Source organism: Cherax quadricarinatus, chromosome 50, assembly GCF_038502225.1.
Source record: "Cherax quadricarinatus isolate ZL_2023a chromosome 50, ASM3850222v1, whole genome shotgun sequence".
NCBI lineage: Eukaryota > Metazoa > Arthropoda > Malacostraca > Decapoda > Parastacidae > Cherax > Cherax quadricarinatus.
The window spans coordinates 22,838,914-22,861,216 of record NC_091341.1 but is presented as its reverse complement, the minus strand read 5'-3'; the positions used below and the strand labels follow the sequence as shown (position 1 = coordinate 22,861,216).

General features: G+C 36.7%; 1 protein-coding gene and 1 long non-coding RNA gene across 15 annotated transcripts in view; one reads left to right on the top strand and one right to left on the bottom strand.

Moving 5' to 3' along the window:
- LOC138854147 (uncharacterized) overlaps window positions 1-22,303 on the bottom strand; it is a 133,122-nt gene that overhangs the window by 55,463 nt on the left and 55,356 nt on the right. The window lies entirely within an intron of this gene.
- The window catches only part of trio (trio Rho guanine nucleotide exchange factor), an 810,995-nt gene that overhangs the window by 763,672 nt on the left and 25,020 nt on the right, over window positions 1-22,303 (top strand). For all 14 annotated transcript variants that reach the window (XM_070095516.1, XM_070095520.1, XM_070095522.1 and 11 more), the window contains 3 exons: window positions 1,662-1,891; window positions 19,024-19,149; window positions 20,668-21,061. In XM_070095516.1, coding sequence (XP_069951617.1) covers window positions 1,662-1,891; window positions 19,024-19,149; window positions 20,668-21,061 — 750 coding nt within the window. The remainder of the gene's footprint in view (window positions 1-1,661; window positions 1,892-19,023; window positions 19,150-20,667; window positions 21,062-22,303) is intronic.

Sequence of the window (22,303 nt, the reverse complement as noted above, 5' to 3'; positions counted from 1 at the left end):
TTATGCTTAGGTCACACTACACATGCATGTACAAGCATATATATACACACTCCTCTGGGTTATCTTCTATTTTACTTACTAGTTCTTGTCCTTGTTTATTTCCTCCTATCTCCGTGGGAAAGTGGAACAGAATTCTTCCTCCATAAGCCATGCGTGTTGTAAGAGGCAACTAAAATGCCGGGAGCAAGGGGCTAGTAACCACTTCTCCTGTATATATTACTAAATTTAAAAGGAGAAACTTTTGTTTTTCCTTTTGGGCCACCCCACCTCAGTGGGATACAGCTGGTACGTTGAAAGAAGAAAGAAGAATTGTACATGGTAGGTTCGTAGACAACAAGCACCCAGGGAGGTACTACCGTCCTGCCAAGCGAGTGTTAAACGGAAGCCTGTAATTGTTTTACATGATGCGAGGATTGCTGGTGTGTTTTTTCTGTCTCATAAACATCCAAAGTTTCAGGTATGTCATGCTACTTCTACTTATGCTTAGGTAACACTACACATGCATGTACAAGCATATATGTGCAAGAATGGTATATAATACCGACAAGATGAAATTAAGACACATGTGCAACATCTGGGTATCTTTATTGTAGACGTTTTGTATTGATAAAGCCACTGGATGGCGAAATGTCTACAATAAAGATACCCAGATGTTGCACATGTGTCTTAATTTCTTCACAAGCATATATATACACACCCCTCTGGGTTTTCTATTTTACTTACTAGTTCTTGTTCTTGTTTATTTTCTCCTATCTCCATGGGAAAGTGGAACAGAATTCTTCCTCCATAAGCCATGCATGTTGTAAGAGGCGACTAAAATGCTGAGAGCAAGAGGCTAGTAACCTCTTCTCCTGTATATATTATTAAAGTTAAAAAGAGAAACTTTCATTTTTCTTTTTGGGCCACCCTGCTTCGGTGGGATATGGCCGATTTGTTGAAAGAATAATAATAATAATAATAATAATAATAATAAGCATCAGAATATCTACAAGTGTATATAAGACTGCTTTAAATGTGTATAGAAATTCAGTACATTGGCACTTATTCAACTTTATTTGGTCAAGTATTTATCAGAGCTGTATGACCCTTATTGATTTAGCACTTTCCATGCATATGATAATAAGTCAAATATTTAAAGAATGATGTTAATACTAAGAGATATTTTGTTTTAGTACAATACTGTATTATTGTGTAAGTTGCTACACTGTACACACTTTTTTTTTTTTCATAACATGCTGGCCGTCTCCCACTGAGGTAGGGTTACCTGAAAAAGAAACACTTTCATTATCATTGACACTATCACTGTCTTGCCAGAGGCATGCAGATATGACAATTTAGATGTTCCTCTAAACAACAAATATCCCAGACCCCTTCTTTAGAATGCAGGCATTGTACTTCCCACCTCCAACACTCATGTCTGGTTAACCAGTTTCCCTTAATCCCTTCACAAAAACATTATCATGCTCACACTCCAACAGCTTGTCAAGCCCCAAAAGCCATTTGTCTCCACTCCTATCTAACATGCTCACACATGCCTACTATATGTCCAAGCTCCTTGCACACAAAACCTCCTTTACCCCCCCCCCCTTCCCTCCATCCTTTCCTAGAACATTGCAGTACAGTATTAGATTATCATTTAAACAAAGTTTTCTTATTTGTAGGTCAACAAAATGAATTTAGAAGAGAAAGTTGAGGATGGGGACCCCTTCACATTCCTGTTGAAGTCAGCTGATCCTAGGAAACCCAACCTGGCTTTTGTATGCCAAGGAGCATCTGAAGATGACAAAAACCAGTGGGTGTCACAGATTAAACACCTTCTTCAAACTCAAAAGGACTTCCTCAAGGCTATTCAGTCCCCAATTGCATACCAGAAGGAACAAACCAAGAATGTGTAAGTACTTTTTCGTCATAGGTTGAGTGGCCAGAGTCATGCATGCAGATTTATGGTGGAGGAAATTGACAATGGAATGGTGTTACTGTAGATGGTGGAGGAGATAAGTACACTATTAGAAAGGTGACAGAAGAGTTGATAATATTGATGTATGGTTTTTAAAGACGAGACCCTTGTTAAGAAATGATGACATGGTTAAGTTACACATAATGGTGATGGAAGGGATGCAAAGAAAGTCAAATACAAAGGTGTCATGGTTGGTGCAGATATTACCATGATTACCATACTTGATCTCTCTTCTTATCTTTAAAAGATTCCACTAGTTATTAGTCTGATAAATGATTTAATGAATAGTGTGGAGAGAAGTTAATTGTTGAGATGGTATTTGAAAATTCTATTTGTTTTTAATTCGAGAGTTACAAATATGGCTGAGGTAGGAACCTGTAAAAAATTAACAAATTAATACAGTACTATAAATAAGTTTTACTCAAAATTTAAAAAAATTTCTTTGAGTTTTATACTTAAGGGAAGTACATAGATACTTCAAATATAAGATATTTATAATCTTGTCATACTCAACTCTCAACCTTAGTGTTGGAAGTGAGCTCAAGTTCATGTCACATAAATTATAGAACAATTGTTCTGTATGAAAAGGTTTGTTCAGCAAATGTTTTAATCAAATTACTGACTTGTGCCATATAACAGGGAAGCCAGTTAGGCTGCCTCTTTCATCTTCTTATTACTGTTTATATCTACTGACAATAATGTGAGAGTTGTTATGGAAGTTTGTTAATGAATGTGCTGTATCACTGGGGCCCAGTTTGGTCTACGGATTCTAGAATATAATGACAATATTAATTAAAGATTAATTATATATGATTTAATTTATTTGTGTAATTATGTATTAAATAAAATTCCACATTTTTTGGAAGCTGTAAGGAATTCTTTGAGGTTTCTAGTGCTTTTCATGCACTTTTATTTTTTATAAGGGAGATTTGGATCTCTTAATTATAGTTTGTTGCAAGCAACAATTTACTGAATGATGAAAATCTGTTTTCAAATAAAAGTCAACTGAAATTTGTTAAATTCAAATCAAATCATGATATGTACTGTCTTGTTGATTATTTGGAAAAAATGTATTGAAATATTTAATGTAGATTTTCAAAATTATTTAATTGTACTGTACTTAGTTTGTTCATATTCATTCACATTTCTTAGTTCTTTTTTGATGCCATTTTTTATACGCTGTAGGATGTAGCATTTTATTGAACTGTACAATAGAAATTAAGTACAGTCTCCATTGTTAATACCAGCTGGTGATGTATGACAACAAAGCAAGTAGTATTCCTGACAGTGTTGTGGTGTGGCACTAGTGGCTCCCAGAGCACTTTTTGGCATGCCATTCTCTGCTGATTACCCCTTCTATGGAGGGACAGGGGAGAGTGGCTAAATGTTGTCCACATTACAACTGGTTGCTAGCAAATACAATCCTAAAGATGTGTTAATAATAAGAAAAGACTAGTATGAAAACTAGCATCAAAGTTTTCAGTGCAAGAATAAACACTTCTTTAGAGTTCTGAATCTAGATTTCTGCAAGTAATTCAAAGGCGGCTGTTCAACAAGGATAATAGTTCATATTATATACAGGTGAATGTACAGCTGCATCCAAATTAAATATCCTTATACCTGAGGATTCAGTGTTTGTATATAAAATATGGTATGATGAATAAAGTTGGTGATTTTTCCCATGCCTTTTTATATAGTATAAAAATGTCTACATGGCTATGTAAATCTCTTACAAAGATGATATGCAAATGAACACAAGAAATAACATTGCTGTGTGTATTGTTCTAGTATCCTGGTGCTTAGAAGTTTGGCTGTTCATTTAGCTTGGCCATCCTGAAACTTACTTTGCCATTCCCAAAGCACCATAAAAGTAAATCCTTTACTTCATTTGCTTTATGTGGGTAGAGCTGTTCCCTGTTGAAATTTGGGAATATGGGACTTCCATTATAACCTATTATGCATTGATTTATACACTCTCTTCCATTTTTTAATGTAAGCTAGGCACAATACATGCATGATTTTTTGTTGTGGAATATGTGAAGGTGCAAGAAATTCAAAAATAAATATGAAAAATAACTATGATTTTAACATTTAAATAAAATAAATTTGAAAGTGGGTAGGGGATGTGTAGATCAAGTATTTACATTGAAGCATGTATGTGAACAGTATTTAGATAAAGGAAGGAAAGTTTTCATAGCATTTATGGATTTAAAAAAGGCACATGATAGAGTGGATAGGGGAGCAATGTGGCAGATGTTGCAAATGTATGGAATACGTGGTAAGTTACTAAATGCTGTAAAGTTTTTTTATGAGGATAGCGAGGCTCAGATTACGGTGTGTAGGAGAGATGGATATCACTTCCCAGAAAAAGTAGGTCTTAGACAGGGATGTATAATGTCACCATGGTTGTTTAATATATTTACAGATGGGGTTGTAGGAGAAGTAAATGCTAGGGTGTTGGAGAGAGGGGTGGGATTAAATTATGGGGAATCAAATACAAAACAGGAGTTGACAGTTACTATTTGCTGATGATACTGTGCTTATGGGAGATTTTAAGGAAAAGTTACAAAGGTTAGTGGACAATTTTGGGAGGGTTTGTAAAAGTAGAAAGTTGAAAGTGAACATAGATAAGAGTAAGGTGATGAGGGTATCAAACAATTTAGATAAAGAAAAATTGGATATCACATTGGAGAGAGGGAGTATGGAAGAATTAAATGTTTTCAGATATTTGGGAGTTGACTTGTCAGTGGATGGGTTTATGAAGGATGAGGTTAACCATAGAATTGATGAAGGAAAAAAAGGCGAGTGGTGCATTGAGGTACCTGTGGATACAAAAAAACGTTATTTATGGAGACAAAGAAGGGACTATACGAAAGTACAGTGGTACCAACACTTTTATATGGGAGTGAAGCTTGGGTTGCAAATGCTGCAGCAAGGAGGCAGCTGGAGGCAGTGGAGATGTCCTGTCTAAGGGCAATGTGTGGTGTAAATATTATGCAGAGAATTCAGAGTGTGGAAATTAGGAGGAGGTGTGGAGTTAATAAAAGTATTAGAGGGCTGAAGAGGGGTTGTTGAGGTGGTTTGGTCATTTAGAGAATGAATCAAAGTAGAATGACTTGGAGAGTGTATAAATCTGTAGGGAAAGGAAGGCGGGGTAGGGGTCATCCTTGAAAAGGTTGGAGGGAGTGAGTAAAGGAGGTGTTGTGGGCGAGGGGTTTGGACTTCCAGCAAGCATGCGTGAGCATGTTAGATAGGAGTGAATGGAGACAAATGGTATTTGGGACCTGACAAGCTGTTGGAGTGTGAGCAGGGTAATATTTAGTGAAGGAATTCAGGGAAACCAGTTATTTTATATAACCAGACTTGAGTCCTGGAAATGGGAAGTACAGTGCCTGCGCTCTAAAGGAGGGGTTTGGGATATTGGCAGTTTGGAGGGATACACATATATTGTGTATTTTTTATACATATATACTTCTAAACTGTTGTATTCTGGGCACCTCTGCAAAAACAGTGATTGTGTGAGTGAGGTGAAAGTGTTGAATGATGAAATTATTTTCTTTTTGGGGATTTTCTTTCTTTTTGGGTCACCCTGCCTTGGTGGGAGACGGCCGACTTGTTGAAAAAAAAAAATAATAAAATATATATATATATATATATATATTTAACTGCTTATAATTACTGGTACTTCTTTTCCCCTAACTGAGATTTCTCGTCAAAAACTGCAATTTATGATTAAAAAGACACGGTAAAGGAGATTGTTTTTTAATTGACATTTAACCTACAAAAGACTTTATCAAGTATATAGTTGATAAAGCCTGGTATAGGTGAAATGTTGTAATACATAAGTCCTTTTTTTTTTTTCCCTTATGTACTTGTCATTCACACCATATTCTAGCTACTATAATTTATGCAGTGTGTGTGTGTGTGTGTGTGTGTGTGTGTTTAACAACAATGTAAACTGTCATCCATGGAAACATTACCATGAATTTAGGATTCTTTGGCTACACGAATTCATTTCTAATACTTCAGGTGTCTGTTCCATATTCTCTCCTTCACTTTGACATTGTATTAACACTTTTCTGACAAGTTTTTGTTTTACATTTGTTCTTTGTTTTTCTTCTCTTGTACTTTTTCCTTTTTATTTACTCGTGAAGATAATCCTCATTCTTTCCTTATATTTTTATTTTACTGCAGAAAGTAACAGTTGCTTGGCTGGTATGATGTCTACATTAGCATATGGAATTCTTTAAGAAATTTTTCTTTCTACAAAAGTCTATAGTTTAATACTACTAATAATAATAATAATACTGAAGTCAAACTAAGCTCTAAACCCAATACAATGTTTGAAAGCAACTGTATTGTTTGGATAAGAATTCCAAAAGGTATAATGCATCAAATATAGAAAAAAGCTGAATTATAAATTTAGTCACACCTTTACTATTCTTCATCTTTTCAGAAATCTCAAATACCAACACATTTAACCTTTATAAACAGTCTAGTCCCCTGACATATACTGTATGTCAGAGAACCAGACTGGGAATTGTTATAAAGCACCAGAGGAACCTGGCTCAGAGCTGGGCTCTGGGAGTAGAAAAAAAGTCGGTAATCATCAAGTGGCTATCAGGTCAAAATACACCTGGTAAGGGAGGAAGACCTTATACAGTAGTGAAGAAAAGCAAGGTGCAAGTAAGGTTACACTGATTCCCTAGGCACTGTCTGGCAAGAGGTTCAACTAAACTGCAGAATCCATTGTTCTGGTTGTAGTTGTTAGACACACTGTTGAGTGTATCTGAAGGCATTTTCTAAGTTGAATGTCTTCCTCCTTGGTAATTAGTAGAACACTAATCAAGTTTTCAAGCAGTTAAAGAGAATTATAGTGTATTACACAAGCTTTAAGATTGTTCTGATGGTGTACTGGTGTTCCAAGATGTGCTTGTGGAGGTCTCTGGATGTTTCACTTATGTAGATTTTGTCACAGTTCGTATATATGGTGTATTCCTACACTGCCTGAGTTATGTTAGTAGCATTTCTGTGTGTAGACATCTTTGCTGGTAGCAGAGGCTATGATTGGTAGCTATAATGAGTGCTTTAGAAGCTGTCCATCCCATTACCAGATTTTCCATTTGTTACTTCATAAAGCCCACTGTATAGGCAAATCACTGTACACCTATGATATGCCTTTGACTGCTTTACAGTCTTTTCCTTCTACCACAGCCCAGCCTGGGGATCAGGCTTCTCTGGTGCTTGCCAGGTCAACCAGGCTGTTATCATTGGCAGCCTGCTGGCCCACATACTCATCATTCATCACAGTTTGTTTGGTCTGGTACACAAAGGTTTCATATAATTATATTTCTCTCTCTTTACCTTACAATTACCATACTATTTTTATATACATAATGAATTGCAAGTCAATGAATTTTAAGTGAAGGAATTGTGAATGAGTGGCTGTGAATGTGTTTCCTCCTTTGCATTACTCTAAGCAGGAAATGGTTGTGTTAAGTACTGTAAGAGAGTTGAAATATATATACATTAATTTCCTAAACTATTCATATGTAGGACTAATATATTAGTAAGAAAGACTTCATCCCATAATGAGTGGCCACAAATGTAACCTGTGTAAATACTGAGTGAGTATGAACTTGCTATTTCATGATCTTAAAAGTATCAGTATTTTAATTTTGTTTGTTTGTTTGTTTGTTTTTACATTTGGAGGAGAGTGTATTTCTTAAGTGGAAATAAATTGAAAACTTTTCATTACTGCATGATTTATGAAGTATAGTTGCAAGTCATCATAACTTTAAGGAACTAACATATAAATACTATATACAATATAATGAATCACTTCTGTTAAAAAATTAATATATAACATGTATAGTATTTAACTTTTAACTTACTTACATTATACATATATTCAAATAGAATGGAACATGAAGTCCCTTAATCCTTGGCAAGCAATGCTGAAGGGTAAAGATTAATGAATGCCTCATTGCTTGACTGCATGAGAATAACTGGAAATGAGGTACTAGATATTATCTTAAATATAGATACTTGTCTGGGTGTGAATGAATGCTCAGGTGACTTTGTCCTGATGATAAACACATCAAAATTCTTAGTGTACTCTGTCTCTTGTGCTCTGCCTCTTTAAAGACAAAGAAAACTTGAGAAATCAGTTTGAATAGTAATGAGGAGTCAAAAGTTGTATAAAGTTCCAGTAAAAAGTAAAGATATGTTCAAATGTCCAGACTTACCAAGATAACTATAACATTTTATACATTATAGAAATCTAATACAGCCAAATTAAAAACTGATATGAAGATGATAATATACCATAGCATAACTAACTCACTAGATGCAGACCCCCAGCTTCCTTCTGGAGTTTTTTTTACAAGACTCCAGATTAAACCAAACCTTGTGTATTTGGATCACATAGTAAGTACAAGAGTTGAATGTTCTCTCATGTCTTCCCAAACTGTCCTTTGAAAAGTGACTTAATTAGTATGCTGATCCTTGAAAAACTGCATATACACCATGTACATAATAAATTATGATACAAATATTTATATGTATGTATAAATATATTTTATATATATATATATATATATATATATATATATATATATATATATATATATATATATATATATATATATATATATATATATATAATTATATATATATATAATTATATATACACACATATAATCTATTTATTGGAAAAATGTATTTCTGCACAAGGGACCCCTGGAAGGGCTCACCTGGAACAATGGTCATGCCATATTCACATTGCTAACCTCTCAGACAGCAGCTGGGAGTCCTTCAAGGCCCCAAACTCCAGTTCTTTGAAACATAACAGGTGGAGGAAGGTGACAAAAACTGTGGACCTCCCTAGTGCTTTTATTCATAAATGTGCTTTTCATAATCAAAATTTAGTATTTTGTGGTTGTCCCAGGGTAATTAACTGGAATTGTACCACCAGTAGCAAAGAAGGTAGCTGCTGAATGGCAGTGGAATCACATGGGGCTGGTCATGCAGAGCATAGTGAATTATTATTATTATTATAATAAAAAAGAAGCGCTAAGCCACAAGGGCTATACAGCGCTGCAGGGCAGGAAGGAAGCGAGGGCATCAGGTGGCAAAAGGGAGATGGATGAGTAATAGGTTACGGATAACAGCGGGGTAGTGGATGGTGAAAGGGTAAAAGGCAGCAAGAGACTGAACTAGAAAGGGCTGAGGGGAGTGCGAAAAGTATCATCAGAGTTTGTGGAGTAAATCAGTCGTTGTCAAGAAGTCAATGAGAGAGTCAGGATTAAAGGAGGGTCCATCAGCAAGAAGGGAAGGTAAAGAGAGAGTAGTAGAACGAAGACGACGTTGGAGGTAAATTCTGCGTGCTCGTTGATAGAGAGGGCAGTCTAACAGAATGTGGCTAATCGATACTGGAACTTGACACTGCTCACAGAGAGGAACAGGGTGCCTCTCCATGAGATACCCATGAGTAAGACGAGTGTGGCCAATGCGAAGGCGGGAGAGAGTGGTCTCCCAACCTCGGCACTGATGACAAGAAGACGGCCAGTAACCTATGCTCGGTTTAATAGAATGAAGTTTGTTACCGAGCAGAGTTGACCAACGTTGTTGCCAACAGGTGCGAAGGTGGGTAGCTATTGCAGCAAAATAGTCCAGAAATGGAACACTTCTATAGGAAATTGGTAGGTCATGCACTGCTGACCGCGCAGCAGTGTCTGCCTGTTCATTGCCCTGTACGTCGACATGACCAGGGACCCAACAAAAAACAATATCTTTATGTTTGGTAGAGATACGGCATAGCCAAAGTTGGATACGGAGAACTAGGGGATGAGATGTATCAAATTTTCGTATAGCCTGTAGAGCACTAAGGGAGTCTGAGACTACTACAAATGATGACACAGGCATAGATGCGATACGAATAAGTGCTGCAAGAATGGCATACAGTTCAGCAGTAAAAATGCTAGCTGAAGATAGTAAATGCCCCCGCACGACGCTGTCCGGAAACACTGCTGCGAATCCGATGCCGTCTGAAGACTTAGAGCCATCTGTGTACACAGCGGTGGCATGAGAATGGGAGTGGAAGTGATCAAGAAAAAGAGAGCGGGAAGCCACCGTAGGCAGTTGAGCTTTCGAGCAAGGGAGTGAGAAAGAACAGACCCGAACAGCTGGAACTTCCCAGGGGGGTAGGGAAAAGTGAGATGCTACATGAACATATAAAGGTGGTAACTGAAGGGAAGACAAGAGTGAATGTAGACGAAGAGAAAAGGGACGGAGCAAACAGGGGCGGCGAACGAATAAAGAATGTCTACTAATATCGGCGACCATTCTATAAATGGAAGGATTGTGTAGATCGTGAGAGCGTACATAGTAGCGAAGGCAATGGGCATCACGGCTATCAGACAAGGATGGAACATTTGCTTCTGTATAGAGGCTCTCAACAGGAGAAGAGCGAAAAGCACCAAGGCACAAACGTAAGCCTTGGTGATGGATAGAGTTAAGGCTAGAGAGAGTAGCAGGAGAGGCCGCGGAATAAATCTGGTCACCATAATCGAGTTTCGATAAAACGAGGGCTGAATGTAGGCGAAGCAGAGTTCGACGATCAGCTCCCCAGGAAAGATGAGCAAGGGTTTTAAGAAGGTTTAGCCGGCTGTGACAAGTTGCCTTCAGAGAGGTAATGTGAGGTTTCCAGGATAACCGATGGTCAAAGAGAAGGCCTAGAAACCTGACTATCACGTTCGGGGATACGGGAGCCATAGAGATACAAAGGATGATCGGAGATAACAGAGCGTCTAGTGAAAGTAATTTGGTGAGTTTTGGTACTTGAAAATTTAAACCCATGCGTGGTGGCCCAAGTGGAAACACGGTCGACCGCATGCTAGAGAGAAACTGCAATAAGGTGACAGTCAGCGCCTGCACAAGCAATAGCGAAGTCATCAACATAGAGTGATGACCAAATATTGGGTGGAAGAACAGAGGCCAAATCATTTATAGCAAGGAGAAAAAGTGTTGTGCTTAGAACACATCCCTGAGGGACACCTTCAGCTTGGACAAAGTCCGGGGAAAGAACATTATTGACTCGAACACGGAAATGTCTGTCAGTTAAAAAGTTCTTAAGGAAGGATGGTAGATTGCCTCGGAGGCCTAAGGAATGGGCCTGGGCCAAAATATTATACCTCCAAGTTGTGTCATATGCCTTCTCAAGGTCAAAAAATATGGCAATAACTGAGTGATTATTCGCAAAGGCATTACGAACATACGTATCCAAGCGTAGTAAGGGGTCTATGGTAGAACGGCCCTTACGAAAGCCATATTGACTAGCGGAGAGACTTGCGAGTCTCTAAATACCACATTAAACGTCGATTTATGAGGCGTTCCATCACTTTGCAAACTGCACTAGTAAGAGCGATGGGGCGATAGTGGGAGGCATCATGTCCTGTAGTACCCGGTTTGCGGAAAGGGAGAACAATGGCAGATTTCCACAGCTGGGGAAGAACTCCTTGTGCCCAAATAAGATTGAAGAGGTGTAAGAGGACTACAAGGGCTGACCGATGTAAATGTTGTAACATACGAATATGAATGTCGTCAGGTCCAGCTGCTGATGATCGGCAAGCTGAGAGCATTGCCTCCAGTTCTTGAAGTGTAAAAGGCATAGTGAAGAGCAGTTAACTGGACTGCTGACCAATGTTCTGGCTCCATGAATGGAAGAGTATCTCTGAATATGAAGCTGAGCAAAGCCTGCACTGACAAATGAAAAGTCAAGGGTTGTCCTAACTGACCAGACCAACCATAACCATTGCATACACATCAAACACCAGTACAAGAATCAAACAAGCAAGTCCAAAGCACAATCACAGTCAGAGGACTCCCAGACATTTGATTGATCTAACAGTGATGAGTCCTAGAGATCAGCCTGAAGAAGAGGAAAGTGTTGCCTTGCCTGGCCATGTAGGTGAGGTAACTGCAAATGTTTGTTAGGATAAGACCTCACAGTAAAATATCTATTTGTGCCTGGGCAGTGAGAGGCATTCTATAACATATGCAGCGAGATAGCACTGGTGATGATCCCTTCCTTCTCTCCCATGACAAGTGGCATGATGCAGGCCCATAGTATGGACACACTACCGGAATAGCCCATCCCCATCCACACAGAAGGAATAGGAGAAACAGAAAGGACATCATTGAAAGGAAAGTGCTGAATGGCCACAGCTCAGTCCCCCCTTGCATTACAGGAAGAGGCCAACGAAGCTTGAAAGGAGAGAGTAAGCAGTGATCCACAAGAGTGTCAAGAAGACTTGACAAGAGAAACCACCTTGGGAAGATCTGTCCTCTACGAGTTATATGTTCCTAGAGGGGGGTTCAATGCACTCTCCAAATAAACAGTATTATTATTATTATAATCAAAAAGAAGTGCTAAGCCACAGGGGCTATCCAAATAAACAGTAAAGCTACCAGTGTGAGCAGCAGGCAGTTAGAGTTATGGGCCTGGGGATAGCTGGACATGTCCTGGTGTGCCTGAACATATACCAGTATTCCATAAAACAGCTCAGTTACACACCTGACAAACCACACAAACTTAATGGGTATCATTCTCAGCATCATAGAAGGGCAAAACCTGGTAAAACTCCAAAAATCAGCCAGATCAGGAACTGGCAGAAAATCCACCAAATGCAAAGAGTGAGGAGAGTTATTGACACTAGCATGAATGACCACAGAGTCTGGGGCTTTGCAAGGCCACCAACTAATACCAGACAGGTGAATGGGACCCTAAACTGAGCATAAGGTGTGCAATCCACCCTGCCAAACCAGAGAGACAAGTGGTGGTGTGAATGAGGCACAACATATTCCAAATGGGCTCCTGGGCTCTAATCGCAGAAATACACATACAGTATAGTGTATGTACACTGTATATACAGTATATCTTAATGGTTTATTTTTTAAATGGTATTAAACTATACTGTATAAGCAAGAAGATTTAATTTCCAAACTTACACAATGTTTTCTCTATTATTAAAGGATCAGTGTAATAAATTATTTCACAAGTAATTGTAAATGTACAGCTCGCAAGATACTTGTACATCCTTTCAGGCTTATATTTCTGTAGCAATGAAGATTCAACCTAGTATTTACATGTTTTACAGAGCAGTAATGATGTAGAATATCTAGCATAATTTTAAATTAGTAATGTAATCATGCCATGAAAAAAAAGGGGAATGCCATGAAAACAAGTTTATGATGTGTGTTTGGGAGGGTGTGTAAGAAGAGAAAGTTGAAAGTGAGCACAGAAAAAAAGGAAGTTGATTAGAATAAGCTGTCATGTAAGTAATGAAAAATTCAACATCAGATTGGAGGGAAGGAATGTGAAGGAAATTAATGTACTGTGCTACATTTAGTCATCTGGAATTGTATATACTGGCAGCTGGGTCAATGAAATAGGAAATAAATCATGGGAAAATAAATGAGTTTGAGGTTTCTGCGACAATACAATCTTATCAGCGACTACAAAAAGGATAATGCATCAAAGTATAGTGTTGCCAATGAGTGTGAAATACAGTCTGAGTGTTGTAACTAGGAGGCTGGAGGCTATGGAGATACTCTGTTGTAGACCAATATATGGTGCAAATATTATGGAAAGAATAAGTTGTGAAAAAAACAGAATGTCTTCTAATTACTTCACTGAAGATGGTATAGAACAATTAATTTAGGGAGCAAGAGGAGTTATTGAGATAGTTTAATTAACTATTTAAAAAAGATGGAGCAACAAAGGTTGACAAAGGGTGTATAAATCTGAAATGAATGGAAGGATGTACAGAAAATATTACAGGAAGGGTTGAAAGGAAGGTGAAGAGAGGTCGAGTTCAGCCTCCAGCAGCTGTATGCAAGCATGTTAGGTCAGAATGAATGGGACAAGTTATATTTTAGAATGTGATGTACTGTTAGCATGTGGGTAAGGTTATATCTCAGAGATTTGAGAAACCCAGTTAGCTAGATTTAAGTAAGTTCTAGAGGGACGAAGTACAGTGTCTGCACTTTGAAGGATAAATGGGGATGTTATAGTTTCAGGATTCATTTGCATTGTGATGTGTGTGTACTTCGATAAAGGCTAAGTTAGGGACTGGTGCTGTAGAGGGGTTGGTGTTGCTTAGGGGTATTTCTGTGGAGGGGTGGGTGTAGTGAACTAAATGTAGAAAGAGTGAATATCGTGGAATGAATGAGGGTATAAAAGTGTTTGGTGGGGGGGGGGGTGTATGTTATTTAAGCAATTATTATTGGATTGAGCATGTCAATTGTAATGAAGAAATTAAATGAAGCTATATAGTGTGATGATACACAGGTGGTGCAAGTTTAAAATCAATGCAAAGAAATATTATGCATATCATATTGGATCCATTACTGTACTACAGGCATACCACAATTATAATATGAAGGGATTAAAGAAAATCAGTTAGCCAGGCATAATATCTAGAGATGCAAAATACATTGCCAGTGCTTAGGTGGGTGGGTATGTTATATATTAGAGGGTTATCACTGGATCATTATGTCTTGACCCATCTGAAAAACAGTTAAGGGGAGCAAATGATGATAAATGTATTTTCTTTGGGTCACCTTGCCTTGATGGAACATTACCTGATATCCCTGGCCCCAGTAGATGCTTAATTTTGTTAATCAGTCCATTTTTTTTTTTTCCAAGAGCCAATTTTCTGACTTCAATATTTTAACAAGTTTCAGTTTTTGACCATGGCCAGAGATGAACTATGATCACCATTTACTGACACCATCCTGCTCCCCTTCCCCCAGTGCTGTTGCCAGCAGTTCTGGAGTTGCTGGGACAGCATTGAAAAGTAGTCTGAAAAAGGGGGCTTCATTGTGTGAGATTATTAGATTGTTTACTCTGCTAATCACATTCTCCTTCCCAAAAAAGAAAATAGAAAATGCCAGCCAACCACGGCTGAAACTATAACAGACTGAGCATCTCATCTGGCATAAGTAAAACTTGTATACTGTGCAGGAACTGCAAAGGTAACAGGCAGTGGGTTGCAAGTCATACAGGTTACAGTGTACCAGCATTCATCACAATACGCACAAACAGATTGGTCAGCAGGCTGAAAATTTTTACTATGTACAGTACTAGGTACAATCAAAAAATTTCTGGTGATCTTTGAAACCAAGACCTTGTTACATATTCCCTGGCCTTAAGGAGTAAGCGTATTAAGGCTGGTAAAGGTTCCCCTTATAATAGTGCCAAAATTAAGAGCTCTAACTAATTTTTATCGTCACATCTCGAGAAACTTCTACAGTAGTTTACAGCCAGGACTATTAAACATCATCCGGTTTCAAGAAATTTGTGAAATATTCCTATAAAGGTTTGTCCATTCATTGTTGCACCAGTGCAAACAAAATGAGAACCTCACATTTATCTTTTTCCTTAAAAATCTGGAAGAATGTATTCATAGTATTACGTAGAGAAAGAATTTAAAACATGCAACATCTTTATCTTGATTAAAAAAATCAAAAGCAGTATTATAAATATTAAGATTAATTTGAGACCATATAATGATTTAGTAATGCAATAATACTGTAATACTATATTTCCATTTTTAATGTAGTTAAAATTTTATAAAAATCTCATAGTATGCACAGCATTTTGGACACCAGGAATAAAACTATACTGTACTTAATACTCTTGTAAGGTAATGGATTCTCGGTAATAGCTTGAGACTTGATTCTCACTGTCTTGAAACTTGCATAACCTATGTAATGTATAATCTAAAAACAAAGCTTTGTAGTGACCACATAAAAAATGAGGTGTCCTTTTACTGGAGGGACAAATCATCAAAAGTACACAAAAATTCTTTACAAAATAAATAGAATAGCTCAATACACATTTTTATAAGGTCACAAAATGTGCTGAATTTTATACATTTAGATTAATGCCCTAGAATGTTTTTTGCTAGGGCACATTTTCTTAAGCTTAGTTTTTAATAAGTGCATTCTGAATGCTATCTCTAATGCATTTAATATTATTATTTCAAATTAAGATGCACATTCCTTGGAAGTTTGATTATTTACCCACAGCAATAACTTTTTCTTTAATTTCTTATATATTATTGCAGTTTTGGGGTTATATTTTGAAAGTCCCCCCCCCCCCCTTAATAACATTCCTCCAAACCTACTCCAGCATCACACTCACCCCTATGCTATACAGTGAAACCTCAATTTAATGGATTAATAGAAGGGGAGAGGGTGTCCAGTAATGCCAAGTGTCTACCCAAATAATGAAATAGTTTTCCCAGGATTATAACAATACAGGCAAGTCTGGGAATAATGTACTTTCTCTGTTGTTTCTGAAATCAATCTATTTAGCAAATCATAAAAATTAAATAGACAATTCTGAACACAAGGACTTGGCTGGTCAGATTTTTTCTGTTAAATCGAGATCTATTAACCCTTTGACTGTCGAAGGGCCAAATCCTGAAGTTGCTTCTGGTGTCGCAAAATATTCGAAAAAAAAAAAAATTATTTTTTCTTATGAAATGATAGGAGAATCTTTTCCCGATTGTAAAGACACCAAAAAAACGAAATTTGATGGAAAACTGACGGAATTACACTCTCGCGAAGTTAGCGACTTCGGCGATATTTAAAAATCGGCAATTTCGCCCACTTTGAGCCCTATTTTCGGCTAATTCCTTTATTCCAGTCAACCAAACTCATAACTATTTCTTCAGAACTCTATTTTTTCTATCGATTGAGTACAAGAAACTGCCCATTTACCGATTTCAACTACCCAATAACATGGTCAGAAATTTGCAATTTGGCCAATTTCACGAAAATTAAAAAATATGACAATTTCAAAATAAGGTCCAGAATGAACAATGCAGACATTCCTGGCTCTAAAATAACATTTTCTTTGTTCATCAGTCATGTCTCCAGGTCCCTGTGATATTACTCTTGCTTTTTATTTTGAAATTTTATTCAAACAAAAAATAGAAGATTTACTGTTATGCAGACTACTGCAATACTGTAATAATTGTAAAAATTACATCAACCCATTCATGACTGCGTATTAGAATGGCTATTTGGACATTTATTGGACAATGACATCATTTGTTCACTTTTGAACATCGGCAAAAATCAAACATTTCCTCTACTTTGTGCTCCATTTCCAGGTTCTTTTTATAGTAAAATTAATCAAAATCACCTCCATTTCTATAATATAGTTTCCATTCTATCAAATGAGACCAAGAAAACGAGAATACAACCACAAATACTATACGAAAATAGACCACAAAGTCGGCATTTTAATTAAAAAAAACGGTCGGAGTTTTTTTTTTCTCATTATGCACTGCGTGCTCCAGGATTTTTTTTATGTGGTGCACACTGACCACACAGACCCATTCTCTCACATGTGGGCCTACCAGCTTTCTCCTGCCTGATTTGAAGCCGCTAGAATTTATGAGTATATATACGTCAAACACGGTACCTCGCAAACGTATATATACGGCCGCGACAGTCAAAGGGTTAAAGTGAGGATTTATTGCTGTATATACAAACTTTTTCATCACATCTATATTCCTCTAACACGTTCAAACATTCATTCTACCATCATCTTTCCCCCCCATCCCCACACACACACACAGTTCTACATTACCTTCTCTACAACTACAACTACACCCACTCCTCTACAACTACACTTTACTCTAATTCACACTCCCCCACTATACTCGCTCCACAGAATGATAGGGGAGAGGAAACAGAAAAGGAGATGGCAGACAGAGTAATTTGGGTAGAAACACGGGAGAAAAAGGAGGAGGGTGGTAGAGCCGAATGCAAATCTAGTCTGTCTTGAAGTCTAGTAAAACCGTTATTCTACGAGTTAAGCTGAGATAGGAAGCCTGGGGTACCTTGCTTAATCACCCAAAGATCAAAATATATTTTGTTTGTTTTTCCCGTGAAACTGCAGGACACATGCTTAGCCTGTGTAATTTGTTTTAGATGTAGCTTAGTACCTGTAATGAGTTTTGGTTTGAGTATAGTAGTACATAGATAACTTATAAGCTCTTCTCACAGAAAATATATTTCTCATAACTATCATTGTCTTTCAGAGTAATTATGCTAATACAATATTTAGCTTGTCAGTCACAATGTCACTGAATACTGTATTATAACTTACGCTAGAACCTTCATCAGCAATTTTTTGTTAAATGTGGTAACTTACATTAAACATGCTTGCATTATCCTGTTAACCATCGCTAATAAATCACGTTTGCAAATTTTATGAATTTAACCTCACAAATCTTTAGTGTACAGTAATTTGAAATTATTAATGCTGTATTACTGTACTGTACTTTGATTTAAAACTTCTAATATGAAAAACTAAAATGCTGTACTTGTATTAGGTGTCTAAATTAGTCATATGATGGTAAATATGTTGAAGTTCTAAAGATAAATAATATGGTGCAATACTTTCAAGTTAGTGGAAAAGGTTTGAATTTTTGGTATTTGTAAAATGTGTTGAATCTTCTTTGGCAGCAGTATGGCTTTGTAACAGTGGCCTTTTATGTGCTTTGCTTCCTAACAAAAAAAAAAAAAAATCCAGCATGCTTATGAAGTAGAAATAACAAACTTTCCTGAATACACTATACTTTGAATAACAATACTGAAAGATTGTAGTTTATATGACAGGAAACCTTTTCCCTTGTTAGAATTTCCTACCCTTTCATTTGGATGCTTTTTACAGACTTACTGTAACACTTTCAAGGTTTCACATCATGAAACTAAATATACAGTACTTTACATGTACTTTGATTAAATTTTCATTTTTTCATGATTTTCAAAATCAAAACTATTTAGAGGTTACCTTAAACATATACATACATATATATACATATATATATATATATGTACTAAAATGGTGTCTCAAAGATTGGTGATAAGTTAAATATTTATATAAATTAGTAATTATCACAAAATACTGATAAATATACTTGTTATAGAGCTTGTATGTATTCAGATTTCTGAGAAATGTTTGACTTTGTTTTATCTTACAGGATGGATCAACCAGAGCGAGGCGGCAGTTGGAATGCCCCTCTGCGTAAAACTTTCAGCCAGCCTCCCATATCTCACCGTGCTCCTGTCACTAAAAAGAAAGCTAATACTATAGATATTCCTTTTAGGTAAGAAACTGAGCTAAAGTAATTATAGGTAACTATTAATAAAGCCTCTATATTACAGGGTGAATAAAAGAAGAAACTTTTTTGGGGAGAATTGGAGGGGGAGAGAGTACATTATTTATATTGTAGGTCTTTTATTAATTGGGAGGGAGGCATCTCCCCACTAATAAAAGGCTTACTGAATTATGGTTGTCACTGATAACATGCTTCAAACATATTGACATACAGGAGGCATCATATTTTAAAAAATAATGATTCAAGTAATCTTGGGAAGATTTTTTTTTAACACTGGCTGTCTCCCAAGGCAGGGTGACCCAAAAAAGAAACACTTTCATCATCATTCACTTCATCATTGTCTTGCCAGAGGCATGCAGGCACTACAGTTCAGATATCCCTCCAAACTGCAAATATTCACTGGAGGTGGGAAGTACAGTGTAGGCAATGTACTTCCCACCTCCTGGATTCAAGTCAAGCTAACCAGTTTCCACCCTTCACAAAATGCTACCTTGCTCACACTCGAACAGCTTGTCAAGTCCCAAAAACCACTTGCCTCCACTCACTCCTATCTAACACACTGAATGCAAAAATCCTTTGCACACAAGACCTCCTTTACCCTCTCCCTCCAACCCTTCCTAGGTCAACGACTACCCTGACTTTCTTCCGCTATGGATTTATACATCCTCTGTCATCCTATTTTGCTCTATCTTCTCTAGATGTCCAAACCACCTCAACAATCCCTCCTCAGCCCTCTGGATTATGCCTTTAGTAACTTCACACCTCCTAATCTCCAAGCTACAAATTCTCTACATAATATTTACACTACACATTACCTTCAGACACGACATCTCCACTGCCCCCAGCCTCATCCTTGCTGCAACATTTACAACCCATGCTTTATACCCATATAATTATATTGGTACCACTCTACTCTCATACTTTTACCCTCTTTGCTTCCATGGATAACACTGTCTCCACAGATACCTCAATGCATTGTAATTAATTTGGACACCCCATTAAGGAAAGCCTACTCTGGAAATTAAACTTACAGGATATAATTTTTTAATAAATGGCAAAATTTATGAGTGAAATGAAAACTAATTAAATACACTTTAATTCTAAGTACTATCAAATTAATAGAGAAAAGAGACCATGTGAAAAAACACAATTTAATACTATTAAAAGTAACAGTAACCATACATAGCCGTCTCCTAAACTTAATATTCTTGCTTCATAACTTTAAAAATGCCATACATGTATTTGACTTTTCCTCTTTGAACCTGCCTTTAAGATTTTCAGTATAGTTCCATATTAAATAAAAAAAAAAAAAAGATCCATATTTCATTATCTTTAAATTATCAAATTACAGTTTTTTTATACCTCAAAAAACTGATTAGTCATGTGATAAATAAATAACAAAATTGTTTTTACTGAGCTATGGAATACAGTACACTGAAGCTTAAAATAATTAGTTTAATTATTAAGCAATACTTAGCATTACAACAGAATAAATTTATGTTGCAGCCCAAGTGTAAGCAACAATAGTGGAGTTAGTGGTCCTACATCTTCTGTAGCAAGTAGTTCATCAGTTGTGTGCACAAGTTCTAAACCTCCACCTCCCCCACCAGCCCCACCCTCATCCTCTACAGGATCTCGGATACCTACATATATCCCTATTAAAAAGCAAGGATCAGTAGATAAGCTTGATGTACCCTCTAGTCCACCCAAACTTAAAAAGAACTTTTTTGATGGCTTTCGAAGTACCTTGCGACCAAGAGTAAAAGCAGATGGAGCAGGAAGAGGAGCAGAAGAAGACATAACTGAAGGAGTAGCACCCCTACTAGCATCACCAAGAGAGGAAGGTAATAATGACACTCAACCTCGCAGATGGTCTGAATCAGGATCTCCAACAAAGTCGGTAAGAACAAGCTCATCCTTTGTACACTAATCATGAATGCTTGTTTACTGTCTGAAGCAAAGTCTCTCTCTTGTTTTTTAATAGTATTTATACAATTTGGCTTCACTGAAGCCTTATATGGTAATTAGAATTGACACTAATACGCAAAAAATAGTGTGTGTGTAAATAGTAAATACAGACGATGTTCATTATTGAAAACCATTTGCAGTGTAAAATTTCTTATGTGAATACAGTATACAAATTTATTCTGCAAAAAGTGGTATCTAAAGTTTATTTATTTTTTATATTTAATGTAAAGGGGAGAAGTTTGCTGGATAATTTTGCTACAGTCTATGCATAACATTCAGTGATTACCAATGCCTAAAATATGATGGCAGTAAACTATTAAAGTCACTAATGCTGCTAGTAAGTACTTTGTCCCATAGTACCTTTCTCGGTTATTAAAAACACCACATTTCTGCTGCTCATATGGTGAGATAAATAAAATTGATATTAAGCATATTCTGTCGTCATTTATGATTTGAATTAGTGTATGAGGTGCTACACATCAGAAAAGACTTAAGTGATAAATTCAAACAATGAAGAAAAATATACAAGCATGGGGGAGATATGAGCTATGAAGCTCAACTTACTATACTTTGGGATGCAGTTCTGAGTACAACTTAGAGATGAAGAGGACAATATCTGCACATTCTCAGAGAGGAAACGTTAAGAAATTAATCTGTTAAGAAGCCTAGATTCTGGCCATGGTGGAACTTATTCTTTTCTGACACTGTAGAATTAAGGAAAGTGATTATACAGTGTACAAATATCTGCACACTACAAACTATGTACATTAATTTTTTATTAACAAATACCTTTGACTATACATTAATATATGAAATTCATACACAAGACTTGTATATTAAGTAAATGTAAGGAAGGGACAATCAGGTGACTTTCTGCAATGATGGTACAATGGTTTCTCACATCTCTCAACTATATGATATATGAATGTGATTGATTTTTATCTTTTTATTTTCCATGTAAAACTTCAGGTCAGTGATTTTAAATATGGTATTTATATTATAAACCAAGTCTTTAGAGATGGAGAAGCTACTCGGTGTTGACTTGAGAAATGTATATAGCAATCATAAGTTCATGTTTTTTAATTTACCATATACAGCCCATCAATATAACTCTTTATAAGCTGGATTTTGTTAATTACAATTAGCTGGTTTTCAGTTTACAATCAAAATATTT